Below are 23,837 nucleotides of genomic sequence, written 5' to 3'. Positions count from 1 at the left end.
TCAAAGAACACCGGTGGAACAGCCACAAAATGCCAGCTCTCAGTCTGGTCGCTCTGGTCAGCTTGGTGTCCACTGGTGAGTTGCGATTGCTATATTGCAGTTGGTCTTGACTGGTTTTAGGTAGACACTAACGAATTATTGAAATTTGCTCAAGCATAAATAATGCTAAGTTTTTTCAATCTAGTTTTATAATGAATTAGGGTAACGTGCACAGTTATGACTATTATAAAATATGGAATTAGGTGGAATTTAGAGCCATATATTGAAGTGTTTAGAGGTTTCATGAAGAAAGTAGTTTAACTTATTTCACAAGCTAATATTAAAAATATTTATCTATAGCTTTACTTTGCTTTTAGCGTATGTACCTTAAAATAAGACCTCAAGAATGAGGGCTCAAATCTATATAGCCGGTTGTACAATGTTCTTTTACCTACAGTTTCTGAAATTATAAACTCCCATGAGCTCATGTCTTCCACTTTAAACACCCTATTTAGCACCTTAACACTTTGTTGTACTGTACTAAGGACATGGTTGAATTTTCCCCATTTTCTACTTTTGCACTTGAAGTTTTCGCCAAGCAGTTGGACGCACATCCGCCCCAACAACAACACAGACACTGGGCACAAATCTGCAGCGGGAATCCCATCAACAAAATCCGGGGCTGTGATAGATATGGCTGTGGCCATTTTGGTGCCGACAGGTAACGCGGCAGGGCATGGGGAGTCTGGAGCAGTGGGGTTTGCTGTTGCTTTCCTAAATGAAAAGTTCACACAGGAGAAAGAGTTTAACCAGAGCTGGGACTTAGAATGAGAGAAGACTGTTGTCTGCAGGACCTCTTACTCATTTTTGGGATGTTACTTGGCAATCTTGCAGAAGTGCAGTAATACCACTACTACTAACTGATGCATGGGGGAAGAAGCAAGACCATTACATGAATTAGCAGCCAGAGTAAAGGAAATGGAAAGTATTTCAAGGATTTGTGTCATTTATTCTTGTTGCTTATAGACCAGGTATTTAACTTGCATTCTGCAAGAGCTTACAGGAAGCTAAGTAGATTAATTTAGACAAGTTAAAGGTCTGCCAGTATCATTGTCTTTACGTAGGCACCTCATAACAGAACAGGTTATATTTCCCTGAAAAATGCTTTTATATGTAGAATGACTCCTGCCTTCCCTGCATTTTCCTGTCGTCTCTTCTCCCCAGGCACTGTAAGAAGTGTCCATCCTCATCATGCAACTTCCAGATTTCTAAATGAGAAAATGTCAAACACAAGATTCTATTTTACACCAGCACAGATGTATCTTGGGGTAGAACAGGGGTACTTTTCTATAGCAGCTAGAAACACCCCATGAACTTGGGGAAAATTAAAAGTATGTTTAATATTTAAAATCTCATTCCCCTTTAAAGACGGTCAGAGTAATACAAACATTTTGCAATAAAAGACAGATCAAAGCCACTATTTCTTTCCAATTTCATTGCATATGCAAAAATTTTGTTAGACAAACTTCAGATACTATACTGTGTTAACTGATCTATCTATACATAATGTTAAGCCTGGCAGACTTTTCTAATTCCATATTTATGTTTTCAGGCACAGCGGTAAAGAAAAGCATGCGGGCGTGGATGTCATCTGTGCTGATGGAGCGATGGTGTACGCTCCTTTCAGCGGCCAGCTCTCCGGACCCATTCGATTCTTTCATAATGGAAATGCCATCGATGATGGAGTCCAAATCAGGGGATCAGGCAAGTAATAACAGCAGATATGTTGTGAGGCACGCACAACTAGCTATTTTATTTACTTGAGTAAGGTTTTTGTGACTCTTCAATTCAAACAAAGTGTTGATTATTCTTACACCCTCTCTAGTTTCTACAGCACATCTAGACTGCTGCTAAGAAATATCAGAAATCAGTAGCAGCAGGATGTAGTCTTTTTCCTATGCTTTTCTTGGAGAGGAGGAAAGAAGGGAGTTGAAAAACAGGTACCAGAAAAACAACCACCCCAAATAAAAAGAGAAATAAAGTATCAGAAATATACCCTCAATTTTGCTGAGACGATGTTTTCCTGACGCTATTTTCCAACTCCCTCTTTTTCTCTTTCCACAACAATCCAAATAATTTTGATTTCAGGATTGTCAGTACCTTGACTACATTTCTACTTCGTCATTACAGTCTTCAGTAAGAGGCTAGCACGGAAGGTTTCTTGCTCACCCCAAGAACAGATGCATCTGATGTTTCCTGACCTTGCTTCCTCTCCCGTCTCTTCCAGGTTACTGTGTAAAGCTCGTCTGTATTCACCCCATCCGGTACCACGGCCAAATCCAGAGAGGGCAACACCTCGGGAGAATGCTGCCCATGCAAAAAGTATTTCCTGGCATTATCTCTCACATCCACGTTGAGAACTGCGACCACTCTGATCCTACTCATTTACTTACACCTAACGCACCTGGTAAAAAAAAACCCCTGCAACCCCCCTTCCCAGAATAAGTAGTATAATGAATGAAAATTAAGTTATTAATTAATTTCAAATAAGGTAAACAATATCAAATAGCAATATCCCCTCTGTCTTAGGTTCTCCCTGACAGCAACACCCAAAAGAAAATACACATTATAAATACAGTGTAACACGACTGTAGACAGTGTTACAGGAAGGAGAATGTATCAGCTTAACAAGTTGTATTTCTTGCCCCCCCATGCCACAGCAGCATCAAGTCTCAGCAATAAACTGAGTCAGACATCTCTTCTGTTTGTATGCTTTTAACTACTAGCAATGTTTTCAGTAATGCATCTTAGCAGACTTTGGGATGATTCTTTTAAATACAAATTACTGCAAATAAAAATTGGTAGTAAGGGAGAAGAGGACTTGAGGAGACCAGTCCCATCAGCCTGGGCATAGAATAAGAAACAAAACTGAGTCTTTTCCCATTCCTCAGATTACACTCTAAGAACTGCAATACTCTTTTGAATTTTTGTCTTTATAGCATGTTCCTTGTATGAGACAACCCTGATTCAGAAACACTATAATCCAGTCTTAGGTCTACATTTTATTTACATTTCCTAACAGATGACAAATTTTGTGGACAAAACATCCAACTACACACACAGGTTGTAATTTCAGTATGTTCCTACCTAACTAAAATGAAAACATAGTAGTTACAAACATGTAACACTTAAAACAGAACCTAAAAGTTAACTTTAATGTGCTGTGTTTCTGTATTTCAAAGTTGTTCCACCATTCCCACAACAAGACAGTCACTGGGCAACGGTGTGCTCCGGCAATCCTACAAATGAGATAAGAGGCTGTGATAAGTATGGCTGCGGATACTTCGGCGCTCCAAGGTACTATTTTGCTCCTTCACTGAAATAGAGTTGAACTCTGTTTAAGCTACTCAAGAATTACAGCTTTGAAGGTTTAGGTTGGACATGAGGTAACGTTTTCACCACAGGGGTAATGCAGCACCACAAAAGGCTGCCCACATTGTTCATAAAACCTCTGTGCTTGGAAGCTTTTATGACTCTGACTAAGCCGTGCCTGACCTGACCTGGTGTTGAGAACAGTCTTGACCCAAGTGGAAGGTTGGACTTGATGTCCTCCACGGGTACCTGGCAAGCAACATTTCTGTGACTCTACAGTTCTATTTAAAGGCTTGGAAGAAAGGCGTGTTTTTTCCCCTCCCATTTGCAAAACTGCAACTCTAACAGATCATCAACCCCTACATGGCATTACATCACCTACACCAAAACACTTTTATAGGTTCTTCAGCCAGTCAACTATGTCAACACTGCCTCAGTACAAACAAGCCACTTCCAGATGTTGCAGCATGCTAACTCATCATCTATCTCTATATAATGTTAGGCCTGACAAGAGATTTCTTTGATTATGTATTCTTCTTCAGACGCAACGGTAAAGGAAAGCATCTGGGCGTGGATGTCATCTGTGCTGATGGAGCAACCGTGTACGCTCCCTTTTCTGGTGAGCTCTCTGGACCCATTAAAATTTTCCACAACGGAAATGCCATTGATGATGGAGTCCAAATCAGAGGACCAGGTAAATAGCTATTTTTCACTTAATATTTCTTTATCTTGAGGTCATACAGGATGTATTACCTTGCAGCTAGCCAAGTAGTTAAGCAAGGTACATGTTTTGAAACACTGCATCTTCTATCTATTTACATGCAGAACTTTTTGCTTCTATGTTAGAATGCAAATAATTGAGTTCTGTAGAATGTCCTCAAGCTCTTGTCTTTAGTAAAGCAGAAATTCCCACCTTTTCCCTGCCTCCCATATTCCCTCCTCCACCAAGCCAAGAACTCCAACCACTATCTCTATTTTTTTATGACCACAGTGTCTTGGCTATTTTGGTATTTCCACTGTTGCCATCTCAGTGGAAATGACAAGGCAGAAGATGACGTTCTTCTGTACTATTTCAGAAATACTAACAAGTGCTTCATCAGTCATCAGATGTTTTACCTCCTCTTATTTTCACCAGACTTCTGTGTAAAACTCGTCTGCATCCATCCCATCAGATACAACGGTAGAATTTCTAAGGGACAAGTCCTTGGGAGAATGTTGCCAATGCAAAGAGTATTTCCCGGGATCACCTCTCATATTCATGTTGAGAACTGCGATCACTCAGATCCTACTCGCAATCTCGAAAGGGGGAAAGGGCAAAGAGTGTGAAATGGAAGTGTAGTAAATTCCAAATAAATTCATCTCAGCATCCAAAAGTTGTTTTTTCTTCTCATGCACAACAGTTTATGTTACTACTGATTCAATACTTTGAGCCTTATATAATATTGCAAGGTGCTAACATTAATATACATTCCAGGTACCAATTAGATACTGTTAAATTTTAAGTACCTGTAGTTGTTGTGAACATTGTATCTTAGCCTAATTGATGAACTTCACTACACCTTGGAAAACAAGATTACTTTAGATTTTGAAGGCACCTGAACTGCAGAAAACTAGAGGGAAATTTACTTAAACACTCCACAAGGTGTAAAAGATGCTGTCTGGAGTTGTCATGCAAGAACAACCGGTGTCTTTACTGGATGGCAAAAGGGACTCTGCAAATGGAAAAAAGATCTGAGTTTTTGTTGGAATTTGCACTTACAAGAGAATAAGTAAGCAATGACTAATTATAAGCTTTTTCAAAAGAGTCTGAAAAATCAGCAAGCATGAAAACTAGCTCACCCCCTCCTGTGGCAGAAGAGGTGTATTACTGTTAACTTCTCACTGAAACATGGACTTTTTAATGATCCTACAGATCTCCTCAGCATATGGGGTGTAAATTCTGTACTTTGAGGGTTTAGTTATTGTATCATTGCCTTATATGCTTCAGGGATGGGGTTTTAGAAAGCCTTTGCAGGGCAGTAAACTAGGAAAAGCCAATAAAATAGACAAAACTTGCCTTATCTAGGATGAGGCAGAGCTCTGAAGTAGAAGCTATTCAAGGGATAGGAGGAAGTACAGGCAGCAGGCAGCCATCTATAGATGCTTGCCAAACACAATACCCTCCACTACAGTCATTCAAGAAAATCTACTTAAGAAGGAAAAGAAGAATTCACGATGCTTTACACAGGACAGTGTTTTGACACGCCTCCCCAAAGCACAATGCATATACCATAGCACCAACACATGAGACTAAACAAATCTAACACTAAAACTATAAAATTCAACATTAACCAAATGTCAGAAATTACCTTTCAATTAAAATTAGCTTCCCTCACTATCAGTGAAGAATTGGTCTCAATGTGAAATACTGATTTATAAATTTTGTTGGCATCTAGTTATAAACTTAAGTATCAATAGGTCTTACTTGTTAAGATCAGTTAGCAGAGCAAATGCACAAAAAGAAAATCATCGCATCAAAAATCACATCATCAATAAATGCAGGCCCATTTTTCTAGAAGCTTAGACCTGGAGCAAGCTAACTTTCATGGCTTCACTGAAAAGCTGCTTTAGTAAGAGGGACAGAGAAAGGGACAATATTCAAAGAAGCATTTTAACAGTTTCCTCCTGAGCTATATTTCTCTATATACCCACTAGCATTTGATACTTCATTAACACTGTTATGTTGGCTAATGTGAGACATGAAGGACTCTAGGACTTACCAACCATCTACAAGATTTGTCCATGTTCCATTTTACAGCTTCAGCATGTCAAAAACCCTCAAGTTTGAGGCACAAACATGAAATGACAATGACTAATTTTCTATAATCCAAGAGTTAAACATTTCTACTGCGTCTGCCCAGGTTTGTCAAGTATATATGGTTTCTAACAGGACAGAACCCTGCCTAACAGGAGGACACGGTGCAACAGATTGGCAAGAGTCTAATATCAGTGCACATATTAGATCACTTTATTATGTTTACATTTAAAGCAAACCACACATCTTAAACCAAATACTGTTTAGAAATATTTCAGTCTTTTGTTTAAAAAACAATTATAATCCCCTTGATTATGGAAGCAAGTGCTTGGGTAACAGGTGCTAGTAATCAGAGTCAAATGCTTCTTAACTGTGCAACAGGCAATAATGCATTACTGATTCAGACAGGCATTACATGTTATCTTAAAGCCTTTAGCTTGCAACTGGGAACAAGTCTGTCCAAGACAAAGGTGGTTTAACCCGTTAGCTGTTATTTTTGCAGTAAAGAAGTATAAGTGTGGAAGAAACTGCCATTTTATCTGATGTGACATATACCACCGTCAAATCGAATGTAGACTTCTCATTATAAATAGGAAGACAGAACAACTACAGCATGAAAATTACAGCAAAATTTGTATACAATGCATTTCAGTTTACAGTGCGCAAAATGTCAACACAAAAACACTCTAATTCACATCAACTCGCCATTCCTTTCCCTTTCAAAGAAAATCAAGAAATAAAATAAAATCTTCTTCCTCAAAAACCAATTAATAGCAACAAGTATTAAACAGTCCAGAATTAAAAATTTCAGGATCACCTCCAGCAACCCTTACTCTAGGAACAGCACAGCTCTGTGAGATACAGGCAAGATTACTACAGGCTATTTTGGCCTCTTAACTGACAAACAATTTATTTAAGTGCTTTAAATCCTTAATTCCAGATAGAAAGCGATCAAAGACAACTGTATTCCATCTGATCCTTCCTTTTCACTAGCCACTTTTGAGATTCTTCTTATCACTTAAAAATGAAATCATGGAACAGCATTCAGACATCAATCTTTGTAATCAAAGGCTTGAACTCTCCCAAATCCAGAAGCTATTCCTTATACTCCAGTTTCCAAAGTGCTTTGTCATTCACCCAATCAATCTAGATCCAAACTTTTAAATCCGTTAATTTTAACAAAGTCTCTTTCCCATCAATTTAATGCGTAAGACAGAAAAACAACATACTGTACAACGTAGTCTCTACAGTGTAGCTAATCTGACAAAATTATTTAAAGTGCATTTTAAAACTGGAAAAGTTTTTTGTAAGCATAAGCTTATTTACCACAACATTTTAATACACTGCCATGAGTTTAAGCTAGACTATATTTGAGTAACCTGGGCTAGTGTATTTTAATGTACAAGCTTTTACATTTATAACATGAATATTTTGAAAAATAGCTGCATAGAACATCATGACAAATAATACTGAACTCAAAGTTGTATCCAGCTTCCCATAAAGATGGATTTGCTTAAGGAAAAAAGTTTCTCCAGTCCTCTTCTAAATACATCAGAAAGACTAAACAAAGACATTAAAAAAATGCCAAAAAATCCAACCAACTTTAATGTGAATGGAATATTTAAACTGAAGCTCAGAGAAGCCCAAGTTCACTGAAGTTTGAAGCACCTGTAAACTTCAGACATACTTTCAGAAGTGTTAAGTACACTTAATCTATTTTCTATTTCAATATACCATTAACATTCTAGAATGGTTTACTGTTACACTACTAGAGGTTCTCATGGTAGAAAAACTCAAATCTGGAAATAAGTTTTCACATTTCATTTTTAAATTTATTTGCATAGAAAGCAACACCCTGATTCTACCATTTTACCGAAAAATGTAGAGAATTTACCACGTTGGCATCATATCAGGAAACCACATTCTTCCAAGGTGTTTGGAGACTTCCAAATGAAGGCGATCTAAGCTATAGTCACTATCTGGAATCAGTACCTCCTCCATTATAGAAAGCTGGGTAAGCCTGCCCCCACACATCTTTACAAATTCAATAAAACCTCTGCAAGTTACTTCACATTCACCAAGTCCCATTGCTGTTAAGTTCTTACAGCGCTCAGCAATCCGAATAAGTTCATCGTCCAAAGGTTGAAGTCCATTAGCACACACAACTAACTCAATTAACCTTGGGCAATTCATGCCAATACGACCTAACATTGCTTTGCTTACTGCACGACCAAAGTAAAGGTGTGTAACAGGGGTTTCCTCTCTGAAGAAAGCATCAAATTCTTCTTCATATAAGAAGAAATACATCACAATGTTGACTTTGGGGGAGTGTTTAACAAAAGCATCCCAGCTTTGCTTTTTAATAGTGTGAAATTGAACTTGTCCAGGATTTTCACTCACAACATCTATGCGAAGGTGTTCAAGATCAACATGTTTTTCACTTGAAAGAGCCAGCAGCAGTTCGTCACTTAATATGTAGTAGTTCAAAGCCAGCTCCTTAAGTCCATGACACTGGTCAGCAACACAAAGAATTCCTGAGGAACAAAAAAAAAAAATTACTCTGTAAAATGAAAAATTAATATAAGCACAGTTGTTTGCTGTAAAGCTCAAGCAAGTAATCATTCTATTGGCTTGAATATTCATGCCTCTATCAAAAAACCATGAAATATCAGAAAGTTCTAGATATCTACATCCTTTTATGGGGTTTTGGCCATAAACACTTATCAGTAAAAGAAGCAAGTTTAACTAGTTGCATTCATCTTGGATCTGCATATCTTTCTTCCTCTTTGCCCTTCCCTGTGCAGAATTTCCTCAACTTTGAAGAAGCAACAGAAGTCAGGTAAGATTCAGATGAAGCTGCCACTGTTCCCTTCCCCAATACTCCTTCCTTCAGCATTCATCTAAGCATTCTATTTAAATGATCACCAGCAACCTAGTTTAAGAGCTACATTAAAACAGACCCTTCCCTGAATTAAAACATAAACACCATAATTGCTCTTGATCTGTTGGAATACAAAGTACACAGATTAAATCACCTTTTGTCAACTCTGGAAAAGAATATAGGAAAGATACCAGACCAGGATTCCCTTTCCCTAGCACCAAGGAAAAAGGTAAGTGAGAAGGGACCCAAAAGCCCTCTGAACTTTCTGGCAAGCCTGTATTTTGAAGGGAGTGAGCCCTTCACCAACCAATGCTAAAATGAGCAAGTTCATACTACTACATCTGGACACACGAGGGCACTACAGAAACTGAAAGACTCTCAGCCTTACACAGCTAGTTTTTGAAATGTGTACACACTCCATTTTTTTTAATATAACTTTGAAGTACGAACACTTTTGATCAGTAATTTAAGCTCCCGGCATCTTGTGAAAGTTATTGACAACTGCTTTCATCCCCTTTTTCCCATCAACCAGTAGCTGATTCATGGGTTGAGGATTTTCCCACACATTCTGTGTTCCCACAGAATGTCAGTTAAGTTTACAAAATGACACACATTAAGTAGCATACATTTGGTTACCGTTACAGAGAACTGGCAGAGAACATCAAGTCCTTGGAACATGCATTAAAAGACTTGCACTAATTTTGGAGGCTTTTCCTCCTCAAGGCCTATCAGAGGTACTGAAGCAGCTGAGAAGAACGTAAAAAAATCCCCAGGATTCTAGAAGACACAGTCAAGTGAGGAGCACCTCCACCTTCATTAATATGACTCATTCAGTAACACAAAGACATTATTCTCCTTCCCCTTCCAACTGTCCAAAGCCAAGACCAGGTCAACAACAGGCCTCTGACAAAGACTCAGAAGAGCACTAGAAGTTTTATGAATAACTTGTTTCAAATTAAGTATTGACTATTGTTTTATGATACTTTACTACTACATTTTTCATATATACTCACTACTCACCAGCAGGTGATACATGAGGACAGCTGCTCATTTTTAGCAGTTTTAGAGTATCACTATTGTTAGCAACAAGAACCTTCAAGGAAGGATCATCAAGTGGTGTGTCATCTATCTTGATTGACGATAATGACTTGGAGTTTACAAAAACTACTGTCAGTGCTGAAGCAAAATGGGCCTGTTTGGAGACATTGAGGGAGGGGGGAAAAGATCTTATGAAAAGATAGGCAGACCTTCAGCATCTAAACCTCAGGTTTTGCACACACAGAAACTACAAAAATAATCACTTCCTAGGCATCCTCTTTCTTGTGTAACAAAGAAATGCTTATTTGAACATGAACATAGAAAATCTTCATTTAAAAATGCACTGCTGCAAGTGACAAAAATTAACTTTACACTCGGTAGTTAACTCCATCCACTCTGATTTACTTTTTCACTGCAATAAACTTTCACAGGGGTAAGTGGACATAGTGATGAGCCTGAAGTACCTAGAATTTATCTGCAGAAAAAAGGAAATGGCATTTATTTTATTTTTCCAGAAATTAACTCTGCCATGACCTATAGAGTCAAAGAAAAAATCTCCCAAATATTTTAACAATATGCTGCAGCACGTGGTCATTGTATCTTTTAATCTAGAAATGAGGAAACTCCAGCCTTCTAAATTATTCCCCATCTCGATGCCACAAAGTATCAACACTACTAAATTTAATGAATGGAATCAATATTTTATTATTTTCCTAATACTAATGAACACCACAAATTAAAGAAGATATGCCAATAAATACAGACTGTTTCATAAAAATTACCGTCAACTGAATAACACAATAAGAAAGCTAAAGTTGTTTAAGAGTGAACTAAGGCACCCTAGTTACAGTTTGCAGAACATTACCTTAGAGACATTCATGAAGCTTGGTTTTGCTGTAGAAATCAAACCCAGTGTCTTGATAGAACAGTTCACCAACTGAGAAAGGATGTCACAGGCTGCTTCTGCTGACTCAGTACTGCTATCAACCTATAAAAGCAATTTTAAAATCATGAAGTCATTCTTTATTATTATTTAGAAAACAGCATTATGGATAAACAAGACTGCAAGGTCCACACCCACTCAGCTGTACTGCACCAGACAGCAGGACAAACCCAACATTAATTAGATATTTCAAAACAAGAAATTGAGTTCAGGAAAGTTACTATTAGAAAACTTTCCTGACTATGACTGCTGGTATTTCCAATATGAACAGAGAGCTTAAACCTAAGCCTTCTCTTCAAATAACCTCATACCTTCCTAAACAACTGTAATTAGTATTGGTGTTATGATAGACAGTGGTACGTATGCACCTTTTTTTAAAATTCCAATTCTAAACTCTCAGAGAAGAAAAAAAAGACTTGATAAAGCCTAGATATACTCCAGCAAACTAACCCATTTTACCTGCAGGGACAACACCTTTGCATCTTGAATAATGACCTGATTCTCAATTCATCATCAACTGATTCTCAATTCATCTCAATTCATTCAAAGCCTGATGACTAACTTTGGACAAATCACTACATGTCACCTTCCTCCTCTGTAGTAGCTGAGATGATAAAAAAAGAGTAGCTGAAAAAGCATAAAAGTTGCATTAAGACATTACAATGCCAATTCATTGTAATCAGTTATATGAAGTGCAGAAGTTACAGGTATTTTATAACTGATTATCCATGAACTGCTATGTGACCCAATCACAGTATCTCCCAATGTAAAACTGCTACCAGTGCCCAGAAAAAGAAGCTTCTGATTTTCATCCTAGCTTTAGTATCAATCCCTTCTTCTGCTTTTCCTTCACAGCTAAGAACTATGACTTCCTCTACGGAGAAGTGACTGCCAAAAGTGAACAAAGAACCTGTAATTCCAACTACAATCTTCTCAGATAAATAGAGTGAACTGTATCAAGCATTCAAATGAAAGAAGTCCGAATTCATGCAATCCTGAGACTACAAACATAGCTCGCATTTAAATCAAGTTTACTGTTACTTAATTATGTCCTTGTGTCAATCACCTGGATATACAGGCACAGCATCTTCTTCCCTTACTCACACTTTTTCAAAGCAGGGTTCTAAAATTTCAAGACATTCTTCTCTGTATAGCTCTATTTGGCAAGTAAATTATACACACAAGACAAACTTAAATGCTTCCATGTGTAAGAAATATTTATCTGCACAATAATCTGTGGAGTAGTCAGATTGCCACTAACATCAACTCACACAAGCTACGTATTCTGCACATTCTGAAAACATGTAATTCAATCTTCAGCACTGTATTGCATGACTTTAGCTCCTTCTTTACTTTGTAGAGATCAGAGTGCAGAAACTGAAAAGAAACAGTGTGCATGTGTGGAAATAAATTGTTGCAGTTGTTGCATTTTTAAATAAGACTTCCCAAGTACAACACTTGAGCCAATCGACAGACAAGCTACATACATTATGCATGGTAGTGTGACAGAAAAAGCCTCCATTCATCCAAGACTTACCTTGAAGCTGACGTACTGCAGATGATCAGCATGCCTCTTGATAATCTGCTGAATGAGATCAGGATGTGTAGACTTTAAGTAAGAAGTAGCTGGCTGGCTAAGTTCAAATTCAAATCTCCTCCAGAGATCTGGGATGTGGAAAATTTCATTCCACCTTCGACAAACAGAAGATGCCCTGGCTCGATCTACTAAAGGTAGAAACTGAAAAATACGCAGAATAACATGGTGTGGAAGGTTTCCCCAATCCATTGAGGCGTGCAAGTTAGATTCACCAAACACTGAGCCATATAAACAAGTTTTCTGTTTTTTGCTTTTCTGTGATGTTTGAGGAGCTTCATTTTCAACCACAACTTTCTGCCTAGCTCTCTTCATCATGAAAGTTTCAGATACTGGAACGATTTGATGTATTCAAACTGCACAGTTTCCTGAAAGGTCTCACATACAGTAGGTCCCTAGAAAAACAGAGAAGATTAGGGGAGGAAGGGAGACAAGGCAGTGGAAACACAGTAAGAGATAACAAGTTAGTAAAATTTAAATATTGCATGCTACTATGAAAAAAGCTATGTCCGTACGTCAATATCCAGTGCACAGACATGAGCAAGGACCTTCTTCCTTGATACCTTTTATTCTGTATAACGTGATTTGAACCTGGACAACTTGGGTTTGTTAATTTACCAAGTGTAGTTTCACGTGTTAGTACTTAATAGTATATAAAGCACTTTGTAGAAAAAAAAGAAAGTATTTAACAGCAATGTAGTTTAGCAGTAGCAAATCGTGTATGTTTAAGTTTAAACTCAGCAGACAAACTACAGAATCTACTCACGATTTCTAGAAGAATTTTATCAACTACAGAACCCAATTCATAAACTCCCTTTTCAAACACTGATGAACTTAGAATAAACGTGTTCAGAAGAGTCAGATTCAAAAGTTTTACCTGTCTGCCCTACCGCTTTGCTTTGTTTTGGTTTTTTTTTTAAATCATGCCAGGCAGAAGAAAAATGTTGGTACAACTAACCACAAAAAACTTCAGAGTCCACGTATCAAAACAGGGCAAAGTAAGTAAGGTTCCCATGCTGTTTTTCAGCAGGAGAAAAAGCACAGTGACCCTGGAGTACAGCAAACTGCATGAATCTACTTCACTGAGGAACATTTGCCCCATGAGCCAGAATTCAGAAAAGAGCAGCGTAAGGAAAAGCTCTGCTTTAATATGCTGAAGCAGTACAATCTAGTCAAGTCCATTCTAGACTGAATTCTGTTATTCAGTCAATTCTCAACAATTGTCTTAACTGTTTCAAATGCCACTTCATTTTACAGTGGCATGAGGCCCCTTCTCAAATGTCCTACTAATTAGATGTTCAGCGAGACCTTTTCTCTTCCCCACCAGTCTGAAGCTAAAATTTTCAAAGCAACCATGCATTCTTGAAGAACAAACAGAAGACATTATCTATTTTTACCGAGCAACCTTCCATGGCAACCCTCACAGCATGCTTTTTCTGGACCAAAAATTTTCCATAGTATCTTCATTGTAGGAGGAAAAAAAAATTAAAATCCAGAAACAACTGCCAAAATACAGACTATCCTATCACAAACTTATCTGGCATTTTCCCCAACTTATAAAACCTGATCTGTATGGCTGATGAGGTGGCTGACACACAAGTGTAACTCCATTTTTACAAAAAGAAAGCACATGCATTCTTCGATAAGTGGGAAAGAACAACCTAGCAAGTCAATCAATAGCTGTTCGTATGACCAGCTTCACTACTGTTTGTCCTCCTGACAAATAATCTCAACGACCAAGGAATTTATTCTAGCAGTCGTTAGAAATCTTCACTCGGTCTCTTTAAAGTTCCATTTATTATAGTGGAAGGATATACTATGCAGAAGGATAAACTAGCAACACTCTTTAAATTATATTTAATAACAGAAGTTTTTCTTCCCTGAATAGACACATGTGCCTTACCTTAACAAGCAAAGGCAGCAAGTCAATGAGAACAAACAATATGCTCCAAAACAAAGCAGTATTTCTAAACAATACATTAGTGTTACTAACATAATAAAGATGCAAGCTCAGCATCAATAAACATTTTGCTACTAGACCATTTTATCAAATCATCATCCACAAGACCATGTTTTATTACTTTTCAGTGCTTTAAGTCACAAAATGAATGGGCATTCTAAAGCATTATGTGTGGATGTAGTAATTAACCATTACATAACACTCTCTTCCAGTTGCTCATAGCTTTGCTAAATTTAGCAATGGCTAAATACCTTTTGAGTCAAGTACCTGCTTTTTTTTCCTTCTTCCTCCCTCCTTGGGAGGAATTTAGCTGTTTCCAAAACTAAAGTCCAGAACAAAAAATTAAATTAAATAAACGCTGTTGTCTGAGAACCTTCTCTATGCTTTTGCTATTCTCATGCAAACCTGCAACATCTTGGTAAAATGTAAGTTTCTGATAAAAATGGAAATTTTCACTTTCTTATCTGAAACTTATTTGAGCTTCATGGGTGCTGCTTTGGCTCCCACAAAGTTTGGGCATCTGAGAACTACCGGAAGGGCATTCCCCTAAACCACAGGCCAGGCTACAGACCAGATGCAGCACACCGAGTTCAGACGTATGAAGAGATGTGACAAGATATGCATGGCATACACAGTATCTACGCTAATGGAACGTGGCCATAAATTGTTCTTGTTGCTACATCCCTTTAAAACTGATAACTGTAGAATTTTTATTTTTAGTATTCTAAATTGCAGTACTTTAAATCTAGCAAAATTACATTGTATTACACACTGTGGGATTCAAAGCCAGAAAAAGGTTCCATTGGTTACATATCATGAAGTTTTTACCAAACATGAAGCCCTAATATTTACTGTGAAAATGTGAATGCTTATTTCGTTCTGAATACTTAAACTATGAACAGTATATATTTTAAAACACAACTGAAGTTAACTAAATTACAGTTCCATGTGATATAATCCAGGTAGTATTCAGTGAGAGGTTTACATGCACACATACCTCCAAAGAATGTGGAAGTTCCTGTCAAGTTACCAGCACCTTTCTGGTATCTGAACATCCATCCCTCTGTTGAGTCATCCTGTATGTGTGCATAGATTCCTTAACCAGAAGGCAGGGATGGGTCCCAGAAGATGAACTGACCTGCAAAGCCACCGACCAAAGAAAAACTGTTCTGCAACATCTGGGAGACCCATAGGAGGGACTGAACTCAGTTTTGGAACAAAGACTGAGATTAAAAGCACACTCTGTGCTGCAAGTCAGTCGTGGAAACAGAACAGAACGTGACAAGCAAATTAGTTTTACCAAATGTTGTCATCCGAAAACTATCATTTAACTAATGGGCAGGTGTAAGTGTTGGCACAAACCTAGTTTTTGCATTATCTACAATTTTAATCACAACAGTACTCATGCAACACAACATATGCCTCTGGATTCTTGAACATTAGAGAAAGTAAGAACCTAAATAAGAAGCATTTTTTTTCAGTTCACTCTATACCAAACCCACATGAATCAAAGTAGTTATACTTAAAGATATGACTTCTAATGTTTTAAAATTTAAGGACTCTTGGGTTTAAACATTACTCACTTTTACTCCAAAAGTATGCTTACCACATCACAATAATCTTGACAGTAAACAAACTATTTTAGCTAATTAAACTCTAGCTGGAAAAAAGATAGCGATAATGTACAAATATGCTCCCATATACTAATATGAAAAAAATTACCCTGTATCTTAGTATGAAAAAGTATCTTGGTCTGCTGTAAGAAAGTATACCCAAAACCTCCAAATTCAGTTAGCCATTTTACATTATTTGAAGATTGTCTAATGGAAAGCTATAGGAACAGCTACACGCATCTTACTAAATTATGACAGATTTGAAATGAAAAAGTAGATTTAGAAACTGAAGATGTTTACAAAGTATCATGTTCAACCAGTAATAAAATCTTTAGAAACCTTCTAATGCTGAACTTTATTTGTCTTTAAGGTAGGAGACATGAGGCTTTAGATTCTCCCAGGTCATATCATCTTTTGAAAAACTACCCAGTTAGTATCAGCTTTATAGTTGTAAAGTACCTGTGTTATTTATGAATACAACAAGAGAAGCAACCCCCACCTCCTAAGCAAAATCAAACTCAAGCACTGAAATCTGTGCAAGTAATGCTGTTGCTCAGCTCACACATGAGAAAATCTAAGAGCTGCATAGCCATGCTTGTCTATAAGAAAGTTGATATACATTAGTAATTCCATTTGTAGACAGCATGTGAAGAAGTTTGTAATTTATGGTGGCCCTGTATTGCACAGACAGTCTGCAAGTATTACATGTTCTTCTGTGAAGTGAGCAGACTGTCCCTTCGCTAACTCTGCACAGCACATAAAATTAATTCGCAAAAACTGCTGTCAGTCTCTAACTCATAAAAGGTAGGTTTCTAATGACATGTGTAAACAAAACACATAAATAACATAATTGAGAGCGCAAAACACTGAGATACAATTTAAAGATTCAACACAGAAGTATATTAGGTGTAAGTTTATAAACCACACAACATAGTTTGAAGTGGCTTTCTTACCTAAAGAATGATTCCAAGTTACAATAGGCAATAAATGAATGAACTGAGGCAGCTGCAGCCATGGGGCACTCAAAAGCATCTGTCTGCTTTCCCCTCCTGTTCAGATAAAATGCCACAAAAACCTTTATTACCCTTGTATTAAATTCCACGCAAAAATGATAGGAAAATACGTTGACATCAATTTATACTTTTTCTTGCTTTAGTGAAGGAGCTTGAGGGCATCATCTTAACACAAGGTAGCTTATCCCAAATTGCAAATACTGTGTCAGCAATAGAAACGGAAGGTCAGATTAAGTATAAAACTGATGGGAAACAAGTGTTGCAACTGCATTCATGTTGTATTGGCCACCAGTACAATATAAACAGTAAATTATTGAATATTTGCATTATCATTACCATTAGTAATGAAGTTAGGTAAACACCACTGACTATCACTACTAATGTAATCTAAGAGTCATGGAAAACCTAGGGGGGAAAAAAAACTCAAAATGTTTTTTCCTGCCTTTTTCCCTTCATTGGCAAGGCTGTCTATTGGCCAGGCTGTCTATTGGCCTAGGGAGCTACGTGACAGAGGATCAAAACACAGAGGCCACATGGCACAGCTTCCTACCACCAAACGTGCAGCAGCCTTAAATCACCACCCAGTACAGCGTCACATGGCAAGGAGCAAGACAGGAGCTGCGGTCCATCTATCAACAACAAACCACCCAGCCTGCAGCCTCCTCCCTGTTTACAAGCTCCCAGAAACCAGATGACAGTCTGTGCAACCTGGGAGCTGCATCACAAATTACAGCATCAAGGGAGTTTAAAGTCCCCTACCTGCCTCCACACTACTTTCTTTTAACACTACATTAGAGGTAAGCTTGTGTTTAAGGGTCTTCCATCAAAAGTAATTATCCAAAGCTTTACCCCCAAGAATATCACTACGTTTGCTTTTATAAAAACACACCAAATAAAGTATCATGAGGAAGATTTCAGTTATATGCCTATCATGACGGGGGCGGGGGGGGGTATACTCTTCCATCTGTTCTAAACTCAAGATTTCAGTATTCTGCCCAACACTTCTCAGTGTGGCTGCAAGCAAAATAATTGTTAATAGCAAAATAACATCTGAAAATTAAGAAAAGGACAGTAATATCCTTTTACAGTAAGAAACATATCAAATATAGTTCTATTAATGTAGTTGATAAAGACTAGCTACAATGTTCAGCAGGCTTCTGAACTTCACAAAGGTTTGGACTGGTTACCTGTAACAGCTGAACACTCCCTCATAACTACAGACTACCTCCTGATGAAGTGAGCTTCTCTTTCACAGACCTGTCCTAGAACCCCTCAATGCAGAAGGAAGTTTATACTTTGCATTGCAGATAAAAGTAGCAAAATTTTAGATACTACATTTAAACACAAAGTTACTGAAAGTTTTTGTTAACAACAACAAAAAAGTTCAGGTGTAAAGTCTAATGATGCTTCCTTTAAGTGTCCAAGGCCACTCCAAAGCAGCTCAAACCATGTCAGCTCATGTAAGCAGAAATGTTTATAATAAAAAAATAACTAGTTACCAGAGACGCAATCAAATACAGGCTTGTTATGTAAATAAGACTGAATTGTTAGTCTAAGGTAGAGTTACCCAAATTATTATCAAAGATAAACAGCAGCAACACAGTCATTGAAATGAAACACTTTGATAACTGATAAGGTTTATCAAATCTATTCATATTCTCATTCATGTAGGACAAAGAATCAAATATTGATGCACTACCCTATACAGCTGTTTCCCTCTATAAACTCTTTGACCTCAATGTCCTGTGATCAAGTATTTTGTACAGCTGCATGTTATCCTACTCAAACTCAAATCCACAAAAACCAACAGGGATCCAGAAAAATTCAAGTTAAATAACTGTTCTGCAGCTTATCCTGGTAACAGAACCATAAAGTTCTTCCACAATCAAGACATTAAAATCTCTCCCATGGCATGGGATCTCAGCAGGGGATTCTGAGAAGTGGTCAGCAGTGGCTCAGTTGAGCTAGCAGCTGTTCACTACTTCCCATGCTACAACATCAGTTGCAAAACAAGAGGTTTTATCACTATAACCCAACATATCACAGATTCAAGCCACAAAGAAATAACTGCTTCCTCTGCTTTTCAGATTCCGCTTTTCACTTCTCAACACCAGGACTCAGCAGGAATTAATAAAACACCATAAAATCAGGTTTCTAATAGAGACAGTAAAAAAACCCAAACCAAACCAAAACAAATCCAGCAGAAATGAAGTTCCTGAGAAATAAAAAACCTTTCAAATAACTAAGCTTAGAAATCCACTGGGATAAAGCAGGCGGCATGATAATTAAGCTTTAACTTTCTAACAGTTGGAAATTAATGTTTCTGGATCTGCCTTTAACAGCTGAGGTACTTGTCACAGTGTCTTTAAGAAAGTGCAGTTCAGTGATAATATCAAGGTCACCCACTCACAACGTTAAGGAATCCAGAGCCTGTGTCTGGGGAGCGAGAGCAGCAGATGCAGCACACAAGAAATGTAGTGTTGGAAAGCTGTTGCAACTGCTGATGCAGCCTCAAATTCAAGTGCTGCATATGTTTCAAAACATAGATCAAAAATGCATTTTAAGCTTAAGTCTCAAAAGATCTAGTCCTTCAGTATGATGAGCTCCAAGATTAAGCTTTTCCTTCATTTAGGACACAGCAATCTTTTAATGGGTGGCATTTTTGCTTCTGAACAGGATTTTTTTTTTTTTTTTAATCAATCCTCGTTTTTCTCAAAACTGAGCCTCTGAGCCTCCCTCTCAAGGGATTTATCACATTTTTAATGTTTATGACAAAACCTCAGAGACCTAAAAATAAGAGCATTCAGCTGAACATCTTAATGCTTGCGTTAGTTTTAACCGAAGAAATACAAACACACTGCCACTTTTAGTGTTACTTCGGTGACACAATTTAGCTGTTCTTGTTCTACTGATGCACTATTTTTAGAAGAAAGCCACCCCAACTAGAACAGCCTTTTTAGACTATGAACACCCCCCGAGGCTCCCCACAGCTCTTTACGAGTTCTCTTGGGGGCTTACCTAAACATCACACAGCAGAAAAAAAAATACTCCGAAACACTCTTTCTACAGGCTTTCTAGAAACGTTTCGACCCGACTTTCACGCCGTTCAAGCTCTTTACGTTGGAAAAACCCCCTTCTTTTCCAAGCCAAGCATCCCCAGCGCCCCGCTCCCAACGCTCTCGGTCGGACATCCAGCCCGCCGGGTCCCTCTCCAGTGATTTTTGCCTGCGTGGGGACAGGCAGGCGACTTCAGAGAGGGTCCAACAAAGCACGTCAACCCCTTCCTGCGCCGAGAGGTTTTGAATTTCTGTTTCACCTCCACCCTCAGCACAAGGCGGCTCGGAGCGAGCAGGGAATTACCTTTCCCGGAGGTATCCTCCGCAGCTTCTCCTTGAGGGGAGGGAGCGCGGCCGGGTCCCTGACCGCGGCGGTGACCTCCCCTCAGGCCGAGGGCGGTAAGGGGAGGTGTGGGGAGGGGGGGGGGAAGCTGCTTACGACCGCCACACGTCCGCGGGAGCCCTGCTGAGGTCAGGTCTCCTCAGGGAGAAAATTCAGGTCTCCAGCCACGGCGTTGCGTCTGCCCGCCCGGCCCCGAGTTGCCCTCCCGGGGACCACCACCACCACCGCCGCCGCCTCTCCCCGCCTGCCCGGCCGCTCACCGCCGCCTCCGCGGGGTTCCCTCGCAGCGGCCGGGCCGAGGCCAGCCCCAGAGGAGAGGCGGGGAGACGCCGCCAAGAGCCCCGAAGCCAGCCGGCCCACCGAGCTCCCTGGTCACGCCGCCTCCCGCTGAGGGGAAGGGAGGAGCGGGCGGCGCCCCGTCGTCCCAGCCGCGCAGGCGCCGTGCGGGGCTGAGGAGGCGGGCGCCATTTCGCGCCCAGGCAGACCTCGCCCCGCGGCTAAAATGGGGAGGTCGGGCACTGAGGTGTCTCGCCCCGCTCTGGAGCCCGCCGTGCTCCCCTACCAGGCAGGGAGGGATCCTGACCCTTCTTCTGCTTTCCCTTCCCCGGAGCAGCAGGGGTGGTTGCTTCTCCTCAGGCCCTCGCTGCAGGCTCTGCCTCCCACTCGTTTTCTGCCCTGTGAATTTTGCATCCTTCCCTTGCGTGAAGTACCTGTCACGCCATGTCTCCCTTGAGGTGAGGCAGTCCTGGCTTTTGGAAACTGCCCCACCAGCCTCTTCTGTTTCTCCAGGCAAGGCCCTCCTGTTCAAGCCAGGCCTCTGGGAAGCAGCTCTGTGGCACTGCAGGGTCAGGGCTCGGTCCTTCCAGCCTGGAAGCCCAAAATCGATGTGGGAGCAACACCCCGTCTCTGCTGCCTTGCATTTCTGCGCCCCCCCCAAAGGGAAGCCTCAGCCAGCCGAGGCTTACACCAGCTCAATGCTTCAAAAGAAGATGGAGTACAAGCAGCTTTACCAATTTTCTTCAAAAGAAGATGGAGTACAAGCAGCTTTACCAATTTCTTCAAAAGAAGATGGAGTACAAGCAGCTTCTACCAATTTCTTCAAAAGAAGATGGAGTACAAGCAGCTTCTACCAATTTTTAGCTACCTGTTGGCCAAAAAGGGCCCCATTCTGAACAGCAAGGCCTTCCCCACTTGCTGTGCATATCCTCGCTGCCTGCCTCTTCAAGAACCCCTGCCAAGGACACAGGGCTGAGTAGTGTCTTGTACATCCAAACTGGAAATGCCAAAAGTATACATCTTAATTTACAACCTAAAGCATAATAATAATAAAAAAAAGCAGATTTTATCTATGCAGACATACTGCGTAACAGCTCATCACGAGTCAGTGCTTCTTTATGATTCTAGTTATATCTGAACAATTGAGTTATTACCAACTGCTACAAAACACTCACAAACAGTTTTCCTGGCTCTTGCATATAGCAATAATTAACCAATAACAAGCCTTTATAGCATCTTTTTATGAAGAGGTAATACTAAACATGTGAAGCATTTCAGTGGTAGATTATATCCACCCTATATAAAAGCAAGGCTGGCAAAATGCAACTGACAAACTATGGTTTCTTTACACAGATCTGAAAAGTTGGAAATTAAGCATCTTGAAGGGCTAGTGAAACAAACTGAAAGGAATATTTATCATACAGTGACTGTGATATCCATCAAAGCACACAATTTCCTCAAACAGAATGACAAAATACACTGCACATTTAAAATGAATTTAGTTTAGAAACCACCAAAACCATTCTTACCTGTATGGTTCTCAACTGATCTATTCAGACCCTAAAGGAAGTAGGAGATTAAGTGCTAGGTAATTTTTTCAAGTCTTTTGTTCCTACTAAATGTTTTTAAATTGATTTTTCAGTAAATACTGCTACAAAAAGAAGATTTATCTTAGGAGGTACTATCTGTAGACAGTAATAGACTGTAAACAGAGATTAATGCAGATTTGCAGCTAGTATCTAAATCCACCAGTCATGGGTTTGTTTGGAGCATTGCCAATAATCTTCGGGCTGCCGTACAGGAAGAGGTTCAAATGTACTTTAGAAAGACTCATAGACTAATCTCCGAGGCTTTCTGTATAGAAGAGTTTCTTCTTTTGATCTAGTCTAGCAGAGACATATTGTATACCTAACTCAAAATGGAGGAAGTATAGAATAGTGCAGAAGAATTCTGTGCACTTTATAACTATACTCATTATTCCTGTAAAATGCTTACAGGTATATACAAACAACAACAACAAAAAAAATCAGCTACGGATTTGTCGGTACTGGAAGGAAATAAGCACAAACATGAGCACACGCCAGGAGCTTCTGTCTTCTGCTTATCTTCCAGGTATCAAATAGGTGCCTGGCACAGAACTCCTGCTTGTGTCTCCAGATCCTTCATCTCATACACAAATGCAAAGAGCTGAAGGCAAACTGTACCCCTGGGTCTAGGCCCTCCTTATCTAACCCATTACTATGGGCCGCCCACATCATCCAGCCACTCAAAGTCAAGCTTAGCCTTCCTCCTGTGATTGTCTCTCCCAGAGACAGATTTACAGAAAGAGATATTCTACTTTCATCTCATTCATGGTGGTTACAGGAATATTTTGCATAGTATTTCACACAGGTTTCCTTATATAGTCTTTCTGTACTTTGATCAAGAGTGATATTCACGTTTTTTATTATTGGGCTTTAACATAGTAATCAAGAAAAACAATTTGAGTAAATCCATGAGTTAGTGTAAGAAAGCTTTCAGGAAATCAAAAAGTTTCCTGAGACAAAAATGAATGTGTGTCAATTCAGAATCAATACACCATGCACTCGAAAGATTTACAATAACTGTGTGAAAACTTAAAGACAAGTCTCTTGAGATTATTGGCTATTTCTTAACTAGTTTTAAACAGGAGTCCAGAATGAGAGGAGAGAGTTGGAGGGGAAAAAAAAAAAGAAAAGAAGGAAAGTCAAAGACATTTATTGTCAGATCAAGTCTGAAACCATGCAGTATATTGTGCTGTACAACAACAGTTCATACAGATAGCTCTCACAAAGAAATGGCTACCAGCTTTTTTGGTACACTAACTTTGGCATAACTGAATTTCATAGCAGGACTTCTACATTTTAATGCAAGCCCAGCTTCATTTTTGTCGTGACCATGATTCTCACAAATCCACATGACCAAAGGACACTCAAGGTTGCACACTTGCTATCTTG

At 39.2% G+C, this 23,837-nt stretch overlaps 2 protein-coding genes across 6 annotated transcripts; one reads left to right on the top strand and one right to left on the bottom strand.

Moving 5' to 3' along the window:
* On the top strand, positions 1-4,717 carry LOC142044212 (myeloid protein 1). The gene is made up of 7 exons (XM_075056415.1): positions 1-75; positions 568-700; positions 1,592-1,743; positions 2,267-2,446; positions 3,222-3,336; positions 3,894-4,045; positions 4,487-4,717. Exons 1-7 carry the CDS (start codon positions 30-32, stop codon positions 4,675-4,677), a joined length of 969 nt encoding a protein of 322 aa, XP_074912516.1. The 5' UTR covers positions 1-29; the 3' UTR covers positions 4,678-4,717.
* A 1,619-nt stretch (positions 4,718-6,336) lies between these two features.
* On the bottom strand, positions 6,337-20,974 carry LOC142044166 (F-box/LRR-repeat protein 21-like). 5 transcript variants are annotated; one of them, XM_075056304.1, is made up of 7 exons: positions 20,847-20,974; positions 17,128-17,223; positions 15,559-15,699; positions 12,545-12,996; positions 10,930-11,052; positions 10,047-10,218; positions 6,337-8,679 (listed from the first exon to the last, which is right to left on the bottom strand). In XM_075056304.1, exons 4-7 carry the CDS (start codon positions 12,917-12,919, stop codon positions 8,036-8,038), a joined length of 1,314 nt encoding a protein of 437 aa, XP_074912405.1. In that variant the 5' UTR covers positions 12,920-12,996; positions 15,559-15,699; positions 17,128-17,223; positions 20,847-20,974; the 3' UTR covers positions 6,337-8,035. The 5 variants fall into 5 exon arrangements, with proteins under 5 accessions (XP_074912405.1, XP_074912407.1, XP_074912409.1 ...); XM_075056306.1 differs by lacking the exon at positions 20,847-20,974 and adding an exon at positions 20,548-20,837; XM_075056308.1 differs by lacking the exon at positions 15,559-15,699.
* Between the last annotated feature and the right edge of the window lie 2,863 nt (positions 20,975-23,837).

The sequence above is a fragment of the Buteo buteo genome, chromosome 24, assembly GCF_964188355.1.
Source record: "Buteo buteo chromosome 24, bButBut1.hap1.1, whole genome shotgun sequence".
Lineage (NCBI taxonomy): Eukaryota > Metazoa > Chordata > Aves > Accipitriformes > Accipitridae > Buteo > Buteo buteo.
The sequence above is the reverse complement of the archived record's forward strand: the minus strand, read 5'-3'. Positions and strand labels throughout refer to the sequence as shown.